Raw genomic sequence first — 25,379 nt, 5'->3', positions numbered from 1 at the left:
TCAAAAAGAATGATTCCTTTCCTTTTTTGGCAACATTTAACTTTAACTTTCCACATGACATGTTTAAAACCACAAGATTAAAGGACATTTTGGTACGTTTGACATAACTTTAATTTAGAATTACAAGATTAAAAAGTCTTCTTTCTCTTCTTAAACTCCGTTCCAAGTCAAACTAGGACATCCTTTTTGATACGGAGGGAGCAATAGTTTTAATATAATAATATTTTAAGTTTTAATATTAGTTTTTGTCATCTGATTTATCAATTATATGATTTGCAATTTGTAAGTTTTCGCATGACGTCAAATTCACCCCTTCATATCCCCAACAAGTAGTATCAGAGTACATCATCCAACGATCCTATGACCCAACAAATGGTATCAAAGCACATGGTTCAACGATCCAATGACTCAACAAGTGGTATCAGAGAGCAAGGTTCAAAGATCCGATGGTTTAGTGATCTAATGCTTCAATGAGGTTGAAGACAAGTTCAAGAGTTTCAAATTAATTTGCAATCAGTTTGCTGATAAAGAAGAAAATCTTATCAAGCTACATGTGGAAAAGAAGTTTCAACCATATTTTCAATATTTCTGTTGCTGCAATTTTTAAAAATAAAATAAAATAATTTTAACCCATATATTTTAAACTCTATTTTTAACCATGGAAAGCAACAACGACGAAGATTTTGTGAAAAACAAGATTATCATGCAATGAAGAAGACACATCAAGCTTTGTCAAGAAAAACCAACCAAAAAGGGAGATTTGTTAGGATTTTGCCCTGATTTTCTTACCATAATTTAAGGTTTATTTTCCCTTGAAGAAAAGAAAAAACATTACCATAAATGTTTTTACTTTTCTTGAAAGGAAATATAATATTATTTCATATTTGGTTTATTTTTTTCTTTTAGGAAATGATTTTGGTGTAGGAAAAAGTTTTGGAATAGCTAGTTCTTTTCTAGTAGGAAAAAGTTTTAGGACTCTATAACTATATGTTTGTTTCTTCTAACATAAAACAATAATATCCACAATATAGTCACTTAGAGACTTTTGTTTATGGAGAGATTTATTTTCACAACAGTTTCAATATTTTCTTTATAATAGTTTTGATATAATAATATTTTAATTTTTAGTATTAGTTTTTGTCATCTGATTTATCAACCATATGATTTGTAATTTGTAAGCTTTCGCATGACACCATATTCACCCTTTCATATCCCCCAACAAGTGGTATTAAAACACATGATCCAACGATACTATTGCCTAACAAGTGGTATCAGAGCACATGGTTCAACGATCATATGACTCAACAAATCTCTTGCCGAAACCATTTCCCATTGGCACAATATCAGTAGCTGAAACCATTTCCCATTGCCACAATATCACTAGCTGAAACCATTTCCCATCGCCACAATATCACTAGTTGGAAATATTTTCCATCGGCTTTATATCCAATCACTAGTAGGAATTGTTTTCTATCAAATTTATATTTTTCGGAACCATATTTTTTTGGGGGGTGGGAGGGTTAGGTGGTTGGTTGAGGTAAACTTTTTCTTAAAATTTTGAAATATTTTTCAAAAATAATTTTTAAATTTTGTTTGGGGATGGGGTGGCTTTGGGGTAGGAATAGTATATATTTGAAATTTAAAAATAATTTTTTTTAAAAAAAAATTAATTTTTTTTGAACGAGGAGGGTGGAATACGGGATATGGGTAGGGTAAGTAAAAAATTAAAGGATGAAATAGAGTTTGGAAAACGTTTTCCTTTAATTTTGGAAAGGACGTCATTTTCCTTGAATTTGAAGAAAATAAGTTGATTTAGAAAACCCTTTCCAAACATTTAAGTCAACCAAACATGAAAAAATTGGAAAATATTTTCTGTAAAAACTAAAATGTTTTCCTCCATGCGAGAGACACCAGATTCAGGCACCAGGAAAATCAACAAACTTCCAAAACATTGAAAGGACCCTCGAGATTCGTTCAAAACCCGTTACACACAAATCACATATGCAAATCAAATGTACTCGATGATCCAGACTCAATGAAATTGTCAAAACAAAAATCTGAGTTCTCCTTGACTCGACATCCATGAAAATCACAAGAAACTAACTCATACTAAAAAAAAGCTAAAACAAGTTCGGAACCTCTTAAAAATCAATCAAGACCTCACCTAGGCCTAAATTCATCGCCTGATCTAACATAACTCTCAAAATGCCGATCAGAGTATCCGAACACCGGATAATGACCAAAATCAATTCAAATGCTAAATTTTCACAATTTCACAACTTAGGACCTCAAATCCTAAGAAAGACTCAAAATCTGAAACCAACAACTCTCACCTATTAGATTTCACATTTCGGGACTGATGGAATCGACGAAATTCCATTATGACACTCGAAATTCTAGAAGACCCCAAAAACCACTTACTTTCTTAACAACTTAGCCTTGAAAAATGGGAAAATGCATAAGTACCCTCAACCTATGCCCGAAATCTCAGAGACACACTTATATTATAATAAGGTCCTATTACCCCATGAACTTATTTTATAAATATTTTTCTACCCCTTTTCGGCCTACGTAGGAGACACGGGGTCAATCACGGAAGGGCAAAATGGTAGTTTCCACGTGAAAACAAAAAAACAACCTACCAAGTCAACACACTTAATTTTAGGAAATTTCAAAAAATATTCTTTAATACTTTTGACCAACCAAATACGGAGAAGTTGTAAAATAGTTCATAGTGGGAAAAGAAGAGGGTCTGAGGCCGATTTTGATGCCATGAAATAAATTCTTTCAACGATTATGCAGTAATGCTTTATTATTGACAAGAGAAAATTACTCATATAATAAGCATCCTCACCTTCGATCCTTTTAAGTTATGAGCAAAATTAGTGAAAGGTTCTATAGATGGATAAACAAAAAGAGCTAATTATCAAATGTCTCTCTTTCTATATAAACCATTTTCTAGTTATCATTATGTATAGATAATCCACAAATAATTAAAATAAAAACAAAAAGGAGATATTAATTTATCTGCCTTTTTAGTCCAAATATTTCATTCAAATAAAAAAGATACATGTAAATGAAATCGTAAGATAAAAGTAGAAAAATAGTTTACCTTTTTTCTTTACTTCCAAGCTAATCTCTGTTCCACTCAAAGATATTAGAAACATACATATTATTGACAACTGAATGAAGTTTCATCTTTGCTGCCTTATATAATGAATGAATTATCCATTAGTCAACTAAACAGAAAATGGATCTGCCAATAAAATAAAGGATCTTTCGTTTGGTAATAAAAAATTATTTATTTATTTTGAAATTATTTTTTTAATTTTTGTTTATTTGAATATTAATGTAAATGTGCCACCTCATTAACACTTGCAAATATATTTATGGACCGTCAGCTATCATTTCGAGTACAAAGACTTTAGTTTTAATAATTGAAAACTTAATCAATTTCAGATCATAGACTTTGATTAGACTAATCGAATGTTCACATGATCATGTACAACTCTTCCAATTTTATTTTTTTTTTTTTTTATCTCTTCTAGCATTTTTATTTTTATTAGGGATGAGCAAATATATATATTTTTATTTCCCGAAAGATGATGTTAGGAATACACATGCAAATATATATATTTTCTCCTATACACTTATAATTATATAACAAAAATATTTTCCTGCCTAGTTTCTTTTGCCTTTCTCTTTTTCTCGTTTTATACAAATTCAAATTGTATATAATTTCTCTCTTTCTCGTTTTATACAATTCGATTCAATTGTATATTCCTTGCCCATGTCTCTTTTGTCTTTAGATCTTTCTTATTTTATACAAATTCAAATTGTATATAATCGTCCTATACACTTATGATTATACAATACAAAATATTTCTCTGCCCAAGTCTCTTTTGTCTTTCTCTTTTTCTCGTTTTATACAAATTCAAATTGTATATAATTTCTCTCTTTCTCGTTTTATATAATTCGTTTTATACAATTCGCTTCAATTGCATATGTATAGCACATTATACATATATATGTTTGCTATGCAACACAATTATGCAAACTTTGTTATAATATACAAATATGAATTTTATATTTGCTATATGTGAAACTTTTCCTTTAATATTTTGAATTAAATGTGTGCACCTGATTTCCTTAAATAAAGGAGTAATTTAGGCTTAATTAACAACTCTAATTGATTTACAGATTCATTAACATATCAACCCTAACAAATCTTTCTAAAATAACGAAATCCTAAAACCACAATAAATCTCTAATTGAAAACTTCTTCTTCTTGGCAACAATTCTTTTTGTGTTTGATTTTTTTTCTTTTTCTAATGGTCAAATATCACCATTAAAACCGATGGAATATTTCTCAAAGATTGGTTTGGTTTGGTTTTAAATTACATATTTTTAGTTTAAAACTATAAAATCTTAAAATCTTTTTTTACTTTCTTAAACTCTTTGTCAAGTCAAAATCACACAAACAAATTTATTTAGACGAAGGGTCTATGTTTTCCAATTTATAGAAACTTAGAAATTTGGAAAAAGGAAGAAAAGAAGAGGGTCAGAGACCTATTTATCCACCAAGAAATAAATAAATTGTTTAAGCTACTATTAATGCTTAAATTATCATATCAATTTATATATCCAACACATATATTCTATAATTATCAGTAAAAAAAAATAAATCATTTTCCTAGTTTATGTAATCCACATATGACATCATATAAACAAAATTAAAAGAAAAAGGAATATTACTCTATTTGACCTTTGAGTCCAAATATTTCTTTCAAATCACTAAAATACATATCAAATGAAATAGAAAGATAAAAGTAAAAGAAATATTTTTCCTGTTTCTTTACTTCCAATCTCATAATCTCAAAGCTGTTATATATTTTGGTCAAATGTTTCTCACAATGAAACTTAAAAACCTAATGAAGGCTAGCTTGAATATATGGCCATACAACAAAATAAAATGACAAAATTGATCCCTTATCTTTGCTAGTAGGTTCAATATAGTCCTTTTAAGTATCAATCAAATACTTTTAATCATTTTAAGCAAGATAAATTTTGTAGCTAAATAACAAATCCGTTGCTAATTCTGTTTAGTGATGAATTATCAAAGATATTTTTTAACCACAAGCAATTTAACGATGAAATTCGTACCTAATTCTATTTTATTTTTATATCAAATATTGTCGAAACTTTAATGTTTTAAATTCAATTTAAACTGTGAAAATATTTTTAAAAAATCTATTTTTTTAATCTCTTTTTTTTTCTTCTATATTTTGTGCTCAATATAGTTGGATGTAGTTCACACTTCACAATTGTATTATATAATTTCCTTATATCCTTAATCTTTCTTGCATTGTTTTGGAAAAAAATGCAATTTTATAATAATAATTATTATAATAAAAATAATAATTAATCAAGTGAATAATAAAAATATTTTAATCAAATTGTCCACCTTCTTAAGAATCTTTGTTTCAAGTAAACGTGGATCTGCCAATAAGATAAAGGACCTAGGAAGTGATAATAAAAAATATTTATTTCAAATTGGGATGATTTCAATAAACGAATGAAATTCTTGTAACCTAGGAATTAATTTTTAACTTTTTTTTTTATAACAACTCTATTATAAGACCGAATAAAATAATAACTACATTATCCACTATATTAATTAATTCTATTTAATATAAACTTTACAGAAAAACCTCGGCAAAGCGAACACCTTGTTTCCCGTGCTCACCAACCACAACAATTACGCGGTTAATGTCTCAAATGGTTATACAATTTTAAAAAATTATTCAGTAAAATCATTAAATTTTATTTTATATTATTAGAGTTACTCAATTTTAAGTATATTTTAATCAGTGAAATCACTAAACTAAATTTATCGTTAAAATAATAAAATAATTTTTTAAATATATAATTACAATCAAAATAATAAATAAATACTTAAAATTACTACTTTATTATATATTATAAGATAAAATAATAAAAGATAATTTTATCAATTTCATTTGGTACACTGCTTCATTATTGCAATGACGACTGTCGATTTTGCTCCGGTAGTTTAATCAATTTTTTGTGTTGTGTGAATTCCTTTTTAATTTTTTTTAAAAAATAAATAAATAAAGTGAGGTTTCATGTATCAACGGTAGTTTGGACAATTTTAAAGTTCAAAGTTTGATAAATTTATTTTTTGTTTTGAATTTTTATTATTTTATAATGAAATAGTAATTTCAAGTCATGTATTTAGTAGTTTAATTATGAACATAAATTGAGTGGTTTTAATGATATAAAAATCGAAAGTTGAGTGATTTTATTGATACAAGATACAGTTTAGTGACTTTGCTAGATATATTTCAAAAGTTGAGTGACCTTTTGAGATCCCCACAACCATACTTGTTACAATCCAAAAATGAGCGTGATGACACTCGTCTTATCCACCTAGACAAGTCAGTCTAAAACTCAACTATTATGAAGAAGTGCGGAAATAAACTATAAAGTGGAATCAGATTCATGAGTTGTGTTTGAGTCTGAATTATTGAATATTAAAGTCTGATCAATTAAAGTCGAGAGTAATTAGTCTGTATAATTTGTTCTATGTTTATTACTGAGTTGTAATAATTTCTATATTTTGTAACCAAAAACGGGTTTGACTTTTTGAAGAGAGATTGAGAGAATTGTAACAAGAAATGTGTTTGACTTATCGCAGAGTAGAGTTAAGAGAGAGTTAGAGAGAATTGTAACAAGAAGTGAGTTTGACTTCTTGTGAGCAGAGAGTTGAGAGAGAGTTTGAGAGAATTGTAACAAGAAGTTTGACTTCTTGGAGAATAGAGTTTTCGATTATAGTTAATCGTCGAAGGGTAAAGATACTAGAGTTAGTCGCTTTGATGATTGAATTGTTATTGAAGTTAATAAAATTGTGGTGTGATTTTTTCCTTCCTTGAGGGAGGACGGCTTCCACGGTAAATTAAGTGTTGTTTAAATTTTGTTCTAAACGACTATAGGACCCAGGTTCCTAGAAATAACTGTTGGCGCATAATTTCTTTCAAGGAAAAATGCAGAGTGCCACGTAAGCTCGAAAAGGGTAGAAAATTATCTATAAAATAAGTTCGGATGAGGGGATAATAGGACATGTATAAGTATGTCTCTGAAATTCCGGACATAAATTAAGAGGTACTTATGTATTTTCTCTTTTTTCAGTTATTTATTTCACCTCTTCCATAATGTCAAATCCATAATTATATATGTCTACCTCTGTACGTCATATTATAGATAGAGAAAAAATTTAAATATGTGTCTTTATAATCAATATCACTGAAAGCTCTAGCGACGTTAAATACAACAATATTATTTTTTATTTTGCTACCTTGAATAATAATTCTCAATTGTTTACAAGCTTTCCAACAACACCCATTTATTTTCAAAAGTTTTTCAACCAATGTGAACCTCTTTCCAACAACACTTATTTGTTTTAAACTTTTTCTATTTATATGAACTTAATTATTCAAATATTAGCTGTCATTAGATTATTAAATTGTTAATGTTGTAAGGTGATGGTGTATTATATTATGAATTAACAAATAATACTTAAAGACTTGGTTAATTTGATTCAGAGTCAACTTAAAGTTAATTCATTCCACATCTTTATATACACACAACATAGCAATTGTCATCTCTAAATTACTCCTACTATTCTTCTTCTTCATCAATTTAATTCTCAGAAATGGATCCGTTTACGGCGGCTGCCTTAACCACTGCGGTGACAGCCACGGTGAGCCTTCTGGTGGAGAACTTGTCGCATCTTATAAGTTATAATTGGAAGTTGTATACAGGATTGAAGAAATCATGCGAAGATTTGTATGATGAAGTGAGGCGATTAAATGCATTTTTAGTCGATAACGCGAATCAGAGAAGTAATAGTACGCAATGGGATGTACTAGTCGATAGAATTCGACGTACAGTATATAAAGCAGAGGATGTTGTTGATAAATTATTGATTCAGGGCAAGTTAGACCAAGAGAGTAATATAGCTAAAAGAATGTTTCACAAAACTTACAAAAACAGGAATTTTACTGAGGAAATCAATGAGATACTTGTAGAGGTGAGGAAAATCCTTGATGAAAATCAACATCTGTTTGAGGCAAACCCAACGATTGATCATCATCAGGCTGAAAAAGTTGTCCAGGAGGAACAGGTACGTTTATGAAATCTACACGAAATTTCGATTTTAATGTGATTTATTGAAATATGAAATGAACTATGATTTGCTCGTTTAGTAAAACTGTATAAGAGTTGGAGAAATAGTACTTCCTCTGTATTAATATGCATCATTTGTTTGAACTTAGTTAAAGTGTTAATCTAAATTATTCAGATCTAGGACAAGGCATAAGTAAGGCAAAGGGTAGAAGTACCTTTCTAGATTATGACTCAAATTCCATAGAATTTTACTTTAGTTAAGGCGTGTCTCTGAAATTCAGACAATTAAAGGTCACCACCAACCATTATTACATGCACAAATCACTATCGATAATTGCCACCAGTGGTCAACATTATATATCGCTGACCTCCATCTATATCATTAACTGTCAGTATCATTCCACTATTAATTATCAAATGGTCACCAACAACAACCACAATTAATCACTAAGGCCGTCCACAACCACTATCATCTGTCAACACTATCTAAAATCGATACACACAATCACTATCATTAGTCATTACCACCACCGATTGTCATATTTTCTTGTAGTGAATGATGGGGATTGAAAATATGAAGAATAAAATAGACATTACACAGGATAAGGGGACATATTTTTCATAGTTGCAGGGGGGGGGGCGGACATTGAAAATTAACTTTCACATGATCATAACTCATTTGGGTCTAGAATGTAGATGGAGTAATTTGTTCTTATGATACAATCAAAACAAGTACTCTTAATAACTTTTTTGTCCATCTTAAAGGGTTCATCGTTGGAAAATCACGAAGTGGTTGGATTTGATGAAGAAGCAACGAAAGTGATCAATCGTCTGGTTGAAGGAGCAGAGCGTCTAGATGTTATCCCGGTTGTAGGTATGCCGGGACTTGGTAAAACCACACTGGCAAGAAAAATCTTTAATGATCCTAAGATTTCGCGAGAATTTTTCAGCTACATTTGGGTTTTCATCGGACAATCAACGTGTGTAAAAAGGGATATCCTTTTTAATATTCTGAAAGGGTTCACAAATTCATTTGATGAATTCAAAAACAGAAATGAGGCAGGCATAACTGATGAAATACGTAAGCGTGTGGCTAATGGAGGTAAATGTCTCATTGTCTTAGATGATGTGTGGGATCCAAATGTTGTAGATATTGTCAAGACAGTTTTCCCTGATAACAAAAAAGCCCACAGGATCATGATGACCACTCGACACGAAGACATTGCTAGATCTGTCAATAAATATCCTCACAATCTGAAATTTCTGGATGGAGATGAAAGTTTCCAGCTGCTAGAAAAGAGAGCTTTTGGTGTTAGCCGTTGTCCAGTTGAGTTAGTAGAACATGGAGAAGCCATTGTAGCAAAATGTAGTGGAGTACCACTTACAATTGTGGTAATTGCAGGAGCTTTAAGAGGTCGTACGAGCGAAATTGATTGGAAAGTAGTTAGGGAAAATGTGGGGAAGCATCTTATACTAGAAGACAAACTTCAGAGATGTGTGAATGTTGTGAGATTGAGTTACAATCATTTGCCTCAAGAAAAAAAAGCTTGCTTCTTGTATTTTGGTGCCTTTCCTCAAGGATTCGATATCCCCGCTTGGAAGTTGATTCGACTCTGGATTGCTGAGGGACTCATAATGTCCAAGTTGTCGGGCAACGAAATTGAAGAGATAGCAGAGTATTATCTTAATGACTTTGCCAACAGGAACTTAGTGATGGTGATGAAAAAGAAATCTAATGATCGAATAAAAACATGTCGTGTTCACGACATGTTACATGAGTTTTGCGTTGAAGAGGCTACTAGATTGACTCTTTTCAAACAAGTATGTCTCACATCTGATCAAGACATACAGAACTCAATTACTTGTCGTCGTGTCTCTATTCAATCATCTGTTCCTCAAAATTTCATCTCAAAAAAGACAGTTGAAGAGCATGTCAGGTCATTGTTATGTTTTTCCTCAAAACAAAAACAAGTTGACTTTTCTAATATCGACGTCAAGCTCATCCCTACCGCATTTCCACTTATGAGAGTCTTAGACATTGAATCCGTCAAGTTTAGTATTCCCAGGGAATTTTACCAGCTATTGCACTTGAGGTATATCGCTATCTCAGGTGATTTCGATCAACTTCCTAAACTCTTTACTTCTTTCTATAATGCACAAACTCTCATTCTGAATACTTCCAAGCCCACCCTTGATATAAAAACTGACATATGGAACATGCCACGTTTGCGTCATCTGCGCACCAACAAACCTGCAATCTTACCACCCCCTACAAGTAGTAGTAGTAGTAGTACAAATTCTTGTTTGTTGCAAACTCTATCTCTGGTTACACCAGAAAGCTGCAAGGGAAATGTTCTTTCAAAGGCTCGTAATGTCAAAAAAATGAGTGTTAAAGGTAATTTGACGCCTTTTCTTGAAACTAGCAAGGGTGAATTTTTCAGCAATTTTCAAGTGCTAATGCTCCTGGAAAGTTTAACACTGCTAAATGATGATAAGAGTAATAAATCTCTTCACCTTCCGTCAGCATTCTCCGAATGTTTACCAAATTTGAAGAAGTTAACTCTATCAAAAACAAGGTTTGACTGGAATCAGGCATATAGATTGGGGCAGGTGAAAAATCTCCAGGTCCTAAAACTGAAAGAAAATGCATTCACGGGGCCGTCCTGGAGGATGGAGCCAGAAGGTTTCAAGAAACTTCAGGTCTTGTGGATTGAAATGGCAGATTTCGTGTCGTGGGAGGCATCAAACTGTCCTTTCCCAAGACTTAGGAGCCTTTTCCTGATCTCCTGCATTCATCTTAAGGCTGTGCCACTCGATCTTGCCCATTTGGATAACCTTCAAGAGATGACGTTGGAAAACACAAGCAAAGCAAGCAAATCTGCAAGAGAAATAGAATGCGAGAAAAAGAAGAAGCAAGCTGATCATCCAGAAAGTGGCAAATTCAAGCTCACTATTCCCTACTGAAGCTGATTTCAACGCCACAAAGTGAAGTTGTTATAAGGTTAGTCCAATTCTCTCCCTCTCGTATTCATTAAAATATCGAATAAGATATCTTTCAATAAGATTGCATCTATCCCTATAGTCTCTCTACGCAGAATTAGTAGGTAGCAGTGTGTTGTCTTGCTGTCTCGTTCATATCAATAGTCATAGTATTGCTCCTATAGTTTCTTATCCTTCGATTTTTCGTTACTATATGTTGTCCCTTATACCTCGATATTAGTAATGATTGTTGTAGCACATTCCTCATCTATTTTTCTCTTACATATTTTCCTCCTTTTTAGCAGGAGAGTATCGAGGCATGGTGATGCATTTGCAGTCTCAGTTTTGATTACCTGTTCCTATAAAGAAACTTGTTACAAGTATGTTTTGTTGATTCAAACATGCCAAGTTTCAAAACGAAGTTTGTTTTTGCGTTTTCTTTCAGTGCTGAATAATTTGTCTAATCTGTAGTTGATGTTTGGATATCTATGTATTGTTCGATTGACACGGGTTGTTTATACTATCATTTGTTGTTTATGAATATGTAAAACATATTTGATTTATGTTTGCAGCGTCAACGTGAACATTCAATTAGTCTAATCAAAGTCTAGATCTAAAATTGATTAATTTAAGTTTATAATTTATTTTGAATTATTATCTAAAACCGAAGACTTTCTACTCGAAAATCGAAATGATAGCTGACAGTCTCCATAAATATATTTGTAATTGAATAACAGAATAAGCATTTATCAATTAATTTTATGGAGTTTTTGGACTTACGTGACATTCAAACATCTCCCACGCATATTAACTACGTGAAGTAATGAAGTGTGTAATATAAGCCAAAAGGTGCATAAATAAAGAGCTCAAGGGTAATAAGACTTTAGTTTAATTTAGGTGTGTCTCTGAAATTTCGATTATAATCTAGGAGATACTTGTGTTATGTCCCAATATTTAAATAAAATAAACAAAAAATTTTAATTACCAAATGGATCCTTTATTTTATTGGCAGATCCATAGTCAATTTAGTTCACTAATGGAGAGATTTTTAGGAAGGTGAGATTGTTTTATCCTTGATTAGAGGTCTTGGTTTGAGCTTTGTGTATACGAAAAAAATTATGTTGAAAGCGTCACTTTCGAATGGGCCCTATAATGTATAATTCGAATTTAGTTTGAGCTCTAATATGAATTTTGAACACAGTGGGAAATCATATCCTTGTTAATTTTCATGGTTTTAACAGCTTGGAAGTAAAGAAAAAGGTAAAATATTTTTCTTTCTATTTCATGTTTTTACATGTAATATTTGAATTCAAAGGCAGAGAGAGTAATACCCCCTTTTTATTTTAATTTGTGGATTACATACATGCATAAGAACTAGAAAAATGTTTATATTTTTGACTTGATAATGATAGAATGTATATGTTGGATATATAGAATAATATGTTGGAGCTTCTACCATTTTTTGCTTACCGTCTTAAGGTCGAAGGCGTGGATGTTTATTATCCGAGTAATTCCTTTTTGTCGATAATCAAGCATCAATATAAGATTAGTAGCCGACCCTCTTCTCTTACCTCTCTAAACAGTTTTTTCAATTTTTCCATTTTGGTTGGTAAAAATATTAGAGAACATTTTCTCTATAGAAATATCATGTGTTTATTCAGAATTGTTATTTACTACATATATTTTTAATAATTCAAAACCTATAAATTTAATAGTTGAAATTGAAGGCTGGCTCGAGGTTAGAGATTAAATGGAAAAATGGAAGTCAACGAAGCATGGTAGCTGTCAAATATGCTCCAACTCAAAGCATTACTGTCTTCCTATTGATCTTTCTCACTGATATACCAAAGCGCTTTATCCATCGTGAAAAATTGAACGATATGTTGGCACATGTTGGAATACTTAAAATATTTAATTAATATAATCGCATTTAACTTTAAAAATTAATCAAATTAACTTTCGAAAAGAGCAACATGACAATTAGAAATAGAAGGAGTGAGCAGTAAACTTAAACTAATCTATTTCAGATCTCTAGACTTTGATAAACTAATTGAAAGTTCAACATTTGCTTCTTGTAAATCTGCAACAAGGCAAACTACCATTTGAGAGTAAAGAAAAAGGTATAATATAATGTTTTTCTAGTTTTCATTTTACATGTATTTTTGTGATTCACTTGATTTGAAAGAAACATACATTACAAGAACTAGAAAACTAATTTGTATTTTTGACTTAGATAATTATAAAATGTTAGATGATTGTCATAATTTGTAGTATTCACTCTTGTTTTTAGTAAATAAACTCTTTCCTAAATTTAGAATTTTTGCTTATTAAAAGAAAAATTAATTAGTGGCGGAAATTTGAGGTGAATTCGTGAAGAATGGAAGAAGTTGGAAATTTGTGAGTTTGTTGATGTTTTACATGTGGTTTTTAAGGTAGAAGAAACAAAAAGAATCAATTTGATCTAAAATTCCAATTGAAAAGTATTAAAAGTTGTTTGGGATCTTATTGGGGTAAAAAATAATGGCATGAATGTATTTTTTCTCAAATGATAATGACATAGATGAGTCAAAGTTTTAACTGTTGATATAAATGAACCTTTTCTTTTTCTACAAAGTTCGATAACATATTTGAGGAAAATTTAGAATTTAAACCCTATAAATTTAACAGCTGACATTCTTTTAACTCTTTCTTCTTGCTGTTACTTTTACTTGTGTTTCTAACTCTTTTATCCTTATTGAATGTGCATGTGATTAGTTTGAAAAATCAAATTCTGTAGATATTGAAGGCTGGTTGGATGGAAAAAGGAGAAAAATCATTGGTATGTCTATTGTCTACCAATACTGTAGTTTCAAGTGTTAAGAGCCAAAAAAATTTCAACTGAATTTTGCTGATGAATATGTTTTTGATTTAGCAGCTACTATTTGAGGAACAAAAAACAAGAATCACCAATCTTATTGATGATTTCTTGAATGGCTTGAAGCAAATAAAGAAGGAATTCATTGCTTCAGAATTGGATGCCTTTGAAAATCTAAGAATGGAACTGAGATTCCTAAGAACATTTGTCCTGTTTGGGAATTCGACGAATTTGGATGACTTTTATGAGAGGATGTCACTGAGTGTAAGCAAATTCGATCAATCTACGGAGTACGTAGATAAAATAATCCTAGAGAGATACAACATGGAATGTCTTGCCCCTCTGCTGCTTGAAGAGATAAGAAATTATTTGAGTTTGAAGAATGATTATGTAGCCACAACTACAGAGATAAAATTGTTTGAATACCTCATCAGAAACCTCCATGATCTACCAAAGTATTGTTCTGATTTGCTTCTACCCCTCATGAGTGAATACAAGATTCTTCGGCAAGTATGCAAACATCTCAGAGATTTCTATGAATTGGAATGCAACAAAATTACAACAACAGAATTTCTCTATGCTCGGTACCAAATGACAGTTGATAGAGTAACACAATTCTGTTTTGATCTTTGGACTGGAGTGTATAAAGAATATTTTGGTAATAAGTATTATTATGATTACTATAACGTCTCACAATGCTCTTCCAAGATCACTTCTCTACTCATCGACATAATCCCTCTTGAGTTGGAGGTTCTATACATTTCTACTTCTAAGCTCATCAAAGAATCAACGTCAAAAGAACTAGAAGGATTGGTTAAGCAAATCCTAAAAACATCTCCAAGGATTCTTCAAAATTATCTCATTCATCTCCAAGGACGCATGGCCGGTGTAGTAGCCATCAATTACGCTCCAACTCGAAGCATTAGTGTCATGATGGAGTTCCTATTGATCTTTCTCACTGATATGCCAAAGCGGTTTATCCATCGTGAAAAATTGAACGATATGTTGGCACATGCTGGAATGCTTACCAGAAAAATATCTTTTCTGGTGAGTAAGCTGTTGGAGGAGATCTCTGAGGATAATATCAATGAAGCGGACTTTTCAGCTCCAGACTTTTTGCAAGAAATTGAACAAATGAAGGGAGATATCAGACACATTTTTTTAAAAGCTCCCGAGTCATCTCAACTTCGGTTTCCTATGGATGATGGTTTCCTCTTCATGAATCTTCTACTCAGACATTTAAATGATTTACTCATTTCCAATGCTTATTCAGTTTTTCTCATAAAAAAAGAAATTGGGATGGTGAAAGAAAGCCTTGAATTCCTAATATCATCTTTCAGGAAAGTCAGGCAAACATTGGATGGCACTAGTGGAGTAGTTAAAGATTGTTGGGTGCGTGCTTTGGATGTGGCATATGAGGCAGAACATGTCATTAATTCCATTCTTGTCAGAGATAAAGCTCTCTCGCATCTCCTCTTCTCACTTCAGAGTGTCACTGATAAGATCAAACTTATCGTGGAACAAGTCACCAGTTTAGGGCTGGAGGATAAGAATGGGGATGAACCCCTTGATGCAAAGTCTTCCTTCGAGCCAACTCAGTCAACTTCATCACCTTTTGTTGAGGTAACAGTAGGTCATGAGAAAGAAGAAGCCTGGATCATTGACCAGCTCCTTGATGAACATGAATCTGAGCTTGATGTCATTTCCATTGTCGGAATGCCAGGACTCGGTAAAACTACTCTGGCCAACAAAGTGTATAAAAATACATTAGTTGCTAGTCATTTCAAGATCCGTGCTAAGTGCACTGTTTCCCAAAACTTTAACAAGTCAAAGGTGTTGCGGGAGATTCTTCAGCAAGTTACTGCCTCGGAGACAAAAGAAAGTGAGGATGACCTTGCTGAAAAGCTACGAGTAGCACTACTCGATAAAAGGTACCTCATCGTCTTGGATGATGTGTGGGATATTGCAACAGGGGAGATGTTAATAGCATGTTTTCCAAAGGTTGAGAGAGGAAATAGAGTTATTTTAACTAGCCGAAGTAGTGAGGTAGGTTTGAAAGTTAAATGCCGTAGTGATCCTCTCAGCCTTGAACTTTTAACATCTGAAGAAAGTTGGGATTTATTCGAAAAAAGGGTATTTGGAGATGAAGGAAGCTGCCCTGCTGAACTGTCAAAAGTTGGACACCAAATAGTTGAGAAATGTAAGGGTCTTCCCTTGGCTATTGTTTTAATTGCTGGAGTAATTGTTAGAGGGAAGAAAAAGGAAAAGGATTTTTGGCTTAAGATACTGCATAATCTGGATTCCTTTATTTCTACCAACATCAATTTGGTTATGCAGTTAAGTTATGACCATTTACCATGCCACCTGAAGCCGTTGCTGCTTTACTTTGCGACAACTCAAAAGAGCCAACGAACTCCAGTCTCTACATTGATGCAGTTGTGGATGGCCGAAGGGTTTGTGGATCATGATAGTTTAGAGGAAGTAACTCAAAGTTACTTGGATGCTCTAATTTCCAGCAGCCTGATAATGGTGGATCATATCCCTTCCAAGAGTATTTGGTGGACGTCTTTAATGATCAAGGTTTGCTATGTTCATGATGTTGTGCACGATTTTTGTTCTGAAAAAGCCAAAAAGGAGAAGTTTCTCAAGTTAATCAATTCAGGTGATACATTTCATTCTTCAGATTTCCTACACCATCGTCTAACCATTCATGCTGACAACTGCCAACTCCACAAAAAATGTGTTTTATTCAATTCTAATAAGTGCTTAGCTGTTAGTAAGCATCTCATATCTTTAAAAGTGAGTGGTCCACTTGATTACTTCAGATATATCTGTCACACAAGACCCTTTGGACTTGTTAGAGTGTTGCAACTGGATGGCATTGTTCTGGAAGACTCTTTAATGGAAGAAATAGGAGGTTCTTAAGGATTCAGGCTTCTGGTGTAAAAGCTATCCCAGTGTCGTGGTTGAACCTCCAGAATCTGGAAGCTCTGTTCATCAACACAAGTTATTCCCCCATGGTTTTACTGCCCAGAATATTCTCACTGTCAAAGCTGAAACATGTGAAAATTAACGAATGTTCTTTCTTTGAAGAGAAAGAGGATATCCAAAGTAGAATATTGGAAGCTGGGAATTCTTCAAACTTGACAACTCTATCCGGAGTTGTTATCTCATATTCTGAAGGCATGAGTGATGATGCTCTGAAGAAGTTCCCAATTCTTCAGCACCTTTACTGCAGCATCATGGAACCGCAGTTTCCTCCTACACACGACGATTGGTTTCCCAAGCTTGATGTGCTTAATAAACTTGAATCATTAATAGTAAGATACGATTGTTATGAATATCCCTCGTTAATCGGACAACCCAATGGATTTCACTTCCCCACAAGCTTGAAAGAGTTACGGTTGTCTGGTTTTCTCCTGAGACCTGATTTGTTGTCAGCAATCGCAGCATTGCCTAAGCTTGATATTACTGAGTTACACCGCTGTAATTTCGTGGATAAGAAATGGGACGCAAGTGAGGACATCTATCAAAGTCTTAAGACTTTGATTTTGCGAGGGGTCAAATTATCAGAATGGCAAGTTGAGAGGGAAACTTTTCCCAAGCTTGAGAAATTAATACTAACATATTGTTTAGAACTTGGGGAGATCCCTTGTGCATTTATAGATATAGACACTTTAAAGTCCATTGATTTAAGTTATGTTAGGCCTGAGCTTGGAGATTCAGCCATTGAGATTAAGAAAAATGTAGCAGATTTCACAGGAGAGGACAGACTTGATGTCCACACATCACATTTGACTGGCAACCAACCCGAAAAAAGAAAAAGGTTGAAGATGAGGTAACTAAGTTCGTTTAATTTATATAATTTGCATTTGTGTAGTGTGTTCATTGAAGTTGTTAGTAGAGTTCATTCTTCTTCCTGCACACACTACCACAAAAACAACTTTTATTGACATTTGTTTAGAGGCAATAAACAAATCATCCACTGATTTGACTAGTTGTAACATTATGAGAAAATTCAATGGATTTGTTTTGTATTGCAGGTGGAGCTGGAGAACGCACTTGTGAAGAACTATAATACTTAGATCCTGAATGTTTGATTTGTGCTAGCATGTTGAAATATAATACATATACATAGTTGGTGGAGTGATTGCACTGATTCTCGTGGTTATGAATCGCGGTGATTGATGAAGTTGCATTTCTCATGGACAAATCACAACAATGAAGAACGAAACAACGCAACGCCTCCATCTGATTACTGCTTCCAATAAACAAACTTGTTACTGGTTTTTCTCATTGCTGGTTCTGGACGTATTTTGATCTAATGTGTCGTGTGTTTTCTTTCCTGTTTTTTTGTTAGTTATGAATCTTATTTCGTCTGTAATCTCTCATATAAGATTCTAGTTTTTTTTTTTCTAATTGGAAGGTTTCAATGCCAAATTGTGAATCAATATAGGTCCCATTTGGCATGAAAAAGGCAACTAACTATCACTATTGATATGAACAGTTAATATGATTACTACTGTGCCAACAAGCATTGTGGTGGAGAGGCAGTACTCTCTGATCCTTAATCAGAGGTCTCACGTTCGAGCCCTACCAGATATAGAATCGCCTATGTATGTCTTACTCCCAATGTGAGACTTTCTGAAGTGAATCTAACGAATAATGATAAACAGGATTAAAGGTTTGCATAAACTAAAAAATATCAGCACTGTCCCAAATCTGTACTTATATGTAACAAAGTATCATACTGTAATTGTACAATAAGATGGAACAAATTTGGGAATGAAAAAGATTCAAAATTGAAAGCTCAAGACAGTCTCAAATATTCATCTCCTGTACAAATAGAGCACTAATGTAAAATATGTAATACCACAATTGTGAAAATTCTGATACAAAAAGTAGAATAGAATACCAAAAAAATCAGAGTTTCAAATTAAGATCAGGCAATGTTGGATCTGTCCTAGTTTGAGGAGCTACAGCTACAAAATTTATGCTTGAACTTTGCCCTGAATTATACCCCATATTGCCACCAATTCCGTCTAGTTGCCTGAAGCTACCGGGCCAGAACACTTCCACTTCATCATCCTCCACGAATACTGGCATCCCGAAATAGCCTTGTTCAAATCTAGCCCCGCTTCTAACTGCATGAATAGGTGTTTCTTGGTGCGAGATGCGTTGGTGTGTGGAAGCATGAGCTTCAACGCCAAGAGATCGAAATGCAGCCCCATGAAGGGGCAATGATGCTAAGCTAGCGTACCTGTCCGATAACATTCCCATCCGCATTGCTCTCTTAGCTAAAGTCCTCTCCCTCTTATGTGCGTTCTGGTGTCCGCCCAATGCCTGGGAGCTGTAAAACTTGCGCCTGCAGAAATTGCACGAGAAAACTCGGGATAGTTCTGCCGTTGGAGGATGGGGTACTACTTCGTCACTCGCCTCAGCATTGGCTTTCAACTCGGAGTCACTGCTGCTGAAGCCAAGAGTCAAGTCAAGAGTAACAGGAACTGATTCCTGCTGAAGATTAAGGGAAGGACCAGGGCGAATTTCTTGGACGGATATGTTTGAACCTACTTGGCAGTTGCTGACCTCGGACTCGTCTTCTGATTCAAGATTGAAATTTGGAGGCTTCATGTTGCTTGGAGATAAGTCGGGAACGGATTTAGACTTTGGTAAAATAACAGGTAGTGTTAAATCAATGGATGGTCGTCGTTAGTTGATTCACCTGCATATGTACAACAAAGTACATGATTTTTCGAACAAGAGAAACAATCATTCATGCTGAGACGGTACTTTCAAGATCAATTGACCAATGATGAATAACAATTTATTTAGCTATACATTAATCATTTCCCTCGAATTGTAAACTAAGTGTCACAGAAACCAAAATGAATAACATCAAAGTTCGGTTTTGATTTGCTTTCCGCTCTGTAGGTACAAGTTCCCTATACCTCTATGGAAACAGCTTTGAAATTCCCAGAACAGTAAAATCGATACCACATGAACGAGTAGGAATTCTACATTCTCTAATCAGTACCGGTGCATCAAATAGAAGTACATCATTTGTTCACATATGGGAAAAGATCTACCTGCTTACAACCTTAAAACACCAAGCTCAAGCTCATGTTGAACCTTAATTACAACTGGTTGTTATCACAGTAATGACTCAAAGGTCAGTTTAATCGTGTAGGAAAAAGCTTAGTTCAACAACATAGTGCTAAACTTAAAGGTTGAAATGAGAAATACAATACTTACGGAGTTACAGTTTTATTGCACTAAGACAAATAATTAGAAGAACTCCTAAACTTATTGAACTCTAGCAAAATTCAACTTTTTGGAAGAACCTGGGCAACAAAAGGCGGCAACATCAGAAAAAATTTGAGAAACTGGAAAACATCAAGGAAGCAAATGAACACAATCACGGACGGAGCTAGAAGCCAAACTATGGTTCTGCGGAACCTAGTAACTTTAGTTCGAACTCTGTATTTGTATTAAGAAATTCACTAAACATGTAAAAAAAAAATTCAGTTACTAACACACACCTGATGTTGCTTTCTTAGAATTTAATAAGAACTCATAAAGTTCAAATCTTGGTTCGACTCGGCACACAATTTCACTAGAGGTATCTTAACACCTAACATAACTCATCATCAAACCAAAAAATCAGTAGAAAAATACACTTATTTGCCATGTAATCATGAGCTCATCAAGCCTACTATGCTTTAAACTACAAAATTTCAACAACAATTCAACATCTTTCACAAATTTTCACAGACGAAAACTTCGATAAATTAGTTCAGTTCCTCAACTTCAAACCAAGTTTGCCACTCTTCCCTTTAGTGTAATCTATCCCTATTTATATTTACACCTCAAATAGGTCATAAAACAGTACCAAAAAAGACACAAAATCAAGTTTCTTTATTTTCACCTATAGTGAAATTTTGTCCACAAGACAATTTCAAACTTAAAAGTACAGAATCTTGATAGCTAGCTCCGTTAGTTGACTACCTGAACATTCACCTTATTACACAGGATTCGAATTACCACCTTATAAATTTCCCCTTCCCCTACCCTTGATAGATTAATAAAAAAAAAAAAATTAAAGAAACATAATATATCTAAATTACAACATAGAAAATTGCAAAACACCATAGTCCACTAAAACCTAAAATACACCAACTAGACCAAAATTCAAGCTACTCATAGCAGATCAAGAAAAGAATTCAAGAATCATAATCATAGTAACAACAACTAATATAAGTATAAGTAGCATTTGTTAGTAATTACCATAACAATAATTATAACAAAAACAATCACAAAAAAAAATACTAACAACCCAAAAAAATTCAAGAAAAGCTCAAGATATTATAAAAACAGAGAAAAAAGGGGCAGAAAAGCATAGAGTACCTTTTTTTTAATTTCAAGAAAGTTGTAGCAGAGAATAAGAAGTGACATGACAGAAACTGTTTTCTGTTTTGTGAGTATTTTTAGTTTTTACTAAAAATGTTGAAGAAAGATGAAAGAAAATTTAGAGAAAAATAAGTTGTAACATGAAATAAATGAAGATAAGATCATTGGAGAGAGAGTAAAGGAAAAAAAAAGTAGCACACTTGTTTAAAAGTTGTATTTTTTTTTATTTTTTTTTTTGTGTAGTTATTTTTGGGGCTTTTTGTTTAGATGAAAAAAGGCAAAGCATTAAAACATTGACAAAGAGAGGAATAAAGAGACATAGGAAAAAACAAATTAGTACTACTATTGAGTTTAAAAGAGAAGTGTATGTGTGTTAGTCCCCACCAATGACAAGGATATTGGCCAAGTTGAAAATTTAGTAAAAATGAAAATTCAAGATTCTTGTTTTCTCTATTTCTTTTTTTTTTTTTTAACTTCTTGTTTCGAGGGTTGTTACTTACTATCTTCGTTTCAAAAAGATTGATCAACTTTTCTTTCGAATCTGTTTAAAAGATGACTCTTTATATGGCATAGTAAAAGCTATAAGATTAAAAGATGTTTTGGTATATTTGACATAAGTTTAATTTAGAATTACAAGATTGAATTTTTTTTTTATTTTCTTAAATTATGTGTCAAGTTTAGCTCATTCTTTTTTTAAACAGATGTATTATATTGTATTGTGTATTTCTTTTTGTTTCTCATTTGTTATTTGGTAATAGAACTGAACTTGACAAATTCGAATTCACACTGAGTAGGATGTATTTGAAGGTAATATAATAAATATTTTATGTTTATATTTAAAGTTTGAAACTGAAGTCTCTAAATAAGGAATGACTAATCTCATTTACTGCATCATATTATTTGTTATTAAAAATTTTTGTGTCAAATAATTAAATATAGTGTTATGTAATGATGAAAAAAATCTAATTTATGTAACACCAGATACAATGTGATTTTTTTTTCTCATTTTGCCTTTGTTGTTATATGATAGATCCTATTTTATTTTTATTTTAGAGTTAAAATGGTCAAAACATATATGACTAATTTCATTTTTTTAGTTTTTTATTTAAATTATTCAAATAGTAAATTTTCTATCTGAACGATCGTCTAATAGTACGCAAAATATACTTTTTAATGTGTTGTGTCTGCGCTCTCTCCTATGTTCCAAAACTCTACCATGTGAAAAAATAATTTTATTGTGTAAAATCTAAATAATTAATATGAGATTAAAAATTAATGTTAAAAGTTAAAATTATCACCATATAAATTAGTTTATTTCAACTATGAAATTCACTATTTTCTTTTCCACATTCTTAGACGTGGTTTCATCTCTTTTATGACATTGATACCTTTGACTCGAAAAAGGAGAGAATAGGATTTTAAAGAAGTCAATTAAAAATACATTTAAAAGTTAATGTGTTAGCTAATAGAATCGCTATATGTCATATGGATGAAGGTATTATGGACAAACACGCTTAAAGCACTTCTAGACAAATATTTGATCTAGTCAATATCTGGTTGTTTCACTCACCATTGGGTGTTAGTTAACGTAAAAAATTCACACTCTAAATAATCATGTATGAAACACTATACAGTAAAATAGTTTAAATATATTTTTAATCTTTTTAACTCTTTATTTATCTTTTTATATAGTTTTGTCTCATATCTTATTTCTCTCGTAGGATTATTACTTAAGTTGTTAGATCTCTAGCATTCTTTGTATAACATAATATATTATATTTATTAAAAAAATAAAATACAATATAACATAATACAATATGATATATCAAAATGTTAAAATTTTACAGCAAACATCTTCAGCCTTTTTCTTCTCCCTCTTGCATGGAAATGGAAACCCATAACATACCCATTCCTATCTACATTGTCCTTTAGTTATTTACATAATTTTGGGTTTTCTTGTATCTTTTCTTTTGTTTCCTCATATTTTTTCTGTTTTGGAAGTCATGGGAGGGAATAGCGCTACAATAAAAATAACTGTTAGCTATAATAAATATAGATATTAGTAAAGAATGTTAAATTTTTTTACTGATATTAGTTAATTTCATTAAAATCAACGTCGCTAAAAGCTTTAGAAATATATACAAAGAGTGTTTATTACCGTTAAATATACATATTCTTAATTGCTATTTATGATCATTATTTAATGTAGTCTAGTAGGAAAATAAGAACTTCCTTTTTTTAATTTATTTGTGCTATTTTGAATTAATATAAAAAATAATAATTTAAAAATTACTTTTAAATCTTGTGATTTCAATTAAAGATATGCAGAATGTATTTTAAACTTTATGGTCTTAAATGTGTTATATAGAAAGTTAAAAATAAAGAATTGTCAAAAAAGAAAAAAGTGATCTTCATTTTTTTAATACACTAAAAAAAAAATAAACAAATTAAATCGGAGAGAGTAGAAAACAAAGGAGCTTAGAGTGTGTTTGGTATAAAGATATTTTTTTTTTAGAATAAACAAATGACTTTTACTTATATTTTGATATTTGACAAGTAAATTAAAAACAATAGTAGTAGAAGATGTTTCTATACCCAAGCTAAAGCAATTTTTTTTTTCACCAAAAAAAAGAAAGTGTTTTGCTTTTATTTTTTATGTGATTATCGATATTAAATTTTATATTCTCCAAATACTTTTTAAGAACGTTAGTCAAATAAAAGCACTTATCAAATAATTGATTTAATATGAATTATTACTCTCAGACGAAACATGTTACAAATTGATTTCAAACTAAACGAAAATACTTTATAAATATTAGTCAGATACAAGCACTTAACTAATAATTAGTCAAACACAAACTATTACTCTCTCGACGAAGCATTTTACAAGTTGATTTCAAACCAACCAAATAGTCAATTTCAAATAATTTTTTTTATTAAATTTCATTATCAAACTCATGAGTGGATGAGGGTGTTTGGTGGTGTCTCAGCTCCAACTTATTTTAGTGAAATGACATGAACATTAGGTATTTGTATAGCCCAAAGACAACATATCACATTAAATGCCATTAGGCAGACCAGACAACAACATGGACCACAAACTTGTGTGACATCTCCTCGTGATAATTATGCTATTTGTACACAACAAATGTTCTTAAATATTCTCCAAAAACAACAAAAAAATTCAATGGCCATGCCACATGACTAGAAATATCTAAACCCTAGTCTATTCCTATTCTGAGTGAAACGAATCTGCTAACTCTTTTGATTTCAGTTGAATTTTGAACGATTACGAAATAAGCATTTTAGGGTTTCGTTAAAATATGATAATGATATCAAGGTTCAATTCAATCAAGTTTGTAGCTTCTGTCGATTTGCGCTATTTTTAAGTTTACATGTATACGATTGTAACTTTAGATATTTATACTTGAAGTTTTAAAAAAAAAATACTGAATTTTAGCTCTATATAAATGGACTATAGATAAACAGATGTTCAAGCAAAAAATGATAGATTAAGTCATATCATATGTGTCTAAAAATTAAGCAAATGTGATTGAACTTTTACTAAAATATGCATGAACTTGATCACGTAACTTTAAAGCAAAATTGAAACAATGAATAAAAATAATATATACATATATATATATAATTGTCATTGGGAAAACAGTAATGAATATTTGTCATATCAAATATCATATTAAATTACACTCTTTTTTGTTTTGTATTGTGCTAAAGTATTTGATAACCGATCCATTTGTATATGACTTTAATTTAATTTTCTTAATTTTAGATTCATTAGACTATTTAAAATATTGAATATGATTTATCACACTTCTCTATCAAAATAACTTTTTCAACCACTATTTTGTAATGTCTCTCTCACTATCATTAAATATATATATATATATATATATATATATATATATATATATAG

General features: G+C 31.8%; 3 protein-coding genes across 3 annotated transcripts; 2 read left to right on the top strand and 1 right to left on the bottom strand.

Moving 5' to 3' along the window:
• Positions 1 to 7,674: 7,674 nt before the first annotated feature.
• Positions 7,675 to 11,747, top strand: LOC107016349 (putative late blight resistance protein homolog R1B-17). The gene is made up of 3 exons (XM_015216839.1): positions 7,675 to 8,203; positions 8,971 to 11,206; positions 11,490 to 11,747. Exons 1-2 carry the CDS (start codon positions 7,733 to 7,735, stop codon positions 11,167 to 11,169), a joined length of 2,670 nt encoding a protein of 889 aa, XP_015072325.1. The 5' UTR covers positions 7,675 to 7,732; the 3' UTR covers positions 11,170 to 11,206; positions 11,490 to 11,747.
• A 2,231-nt stretch (positions 11,748 to 13,978) lies between these two features.
• Positions 13,979 to 18,106, top strand: LOC107017374 (putative late blight resistance protein homolog R1A-3). Its single transcript, XM_015217617.2, is given in 4 exon segments — positions 13,979 to 14,002; positions 14,099 to 16,952; positions 16,955 to 17,876; positions 18,082 to 18,106. Coding segments are annotated over 4 exon segments (3,825 nt in total).
• Positions 18,107 to 18,816: 710 nt separating this feature from the next.
• Positions 18,817 to 21,616, bottom strand: LOC107015669 (zinc finger protein 4-like). The gene is made up of 2 exons (XM_027916758.1): positions 21,444 to 21,616; positions 18,817 to 19,762 (listed from the first exon to the last, which is right to left on the bottom strand). Exon 2 carries the CDS (start codon positions 19,667 to 19,669, stop codon positions 18,962 to 18,964), a length of 708 nt encoding a protein of 235 aa, XP_027772559.1. The 5' UTR covers positions 19,670 to 19,762; positions 21,444 to 21,616; the 3' UTR covers positions 18,817 to 18,961.
• Between the last annotated feature and the right edge of the window lie 3,763 nt (positions 21,617 to 25,379).

Source organism: Solanum pennellii, chromosome 4 (assembly GCF_001406875.1).
Source record: "Solanum pennellii chromosome 4, SPENNV200".
NCBI classification, from domain to species: Eukaryota; Viridiplantae; Streptophyta; class Magnoliopsida; order Solanales; family Solanaceae; genus Solanum; species Solanum pennellii.
The sequence above is the reverse complement of the archived record's forward strand: the minus strand, read 5'-3'. Positions and strand labels throughout refer to the sequence as shown.

Bases quoted from the DNA above. Each gene is read 5' to 3' on its own strand.
- LOC107016349 (XM_015216839.1), top strand. From the start codon at position 7,733: ATGGATCCGTTTACGGCGGCTGCCTTAACCACTGCGGTGACAGCCACG. The intron at 8,204-8,970 runs GTACGTTTATGA...TCCATCTTAAAG, and splicing joins AAGTTGTCCAGGAGGAACAG to GGTTCATCGTTGGAAAATCA.
- LOC107015669 (XM_027916758.1), bottom strand. From the start codon at position 19,669: ATGAAGCCTCCAAATTTCAATCTTGAATCAGAAGACGAGTCCGAGGTC.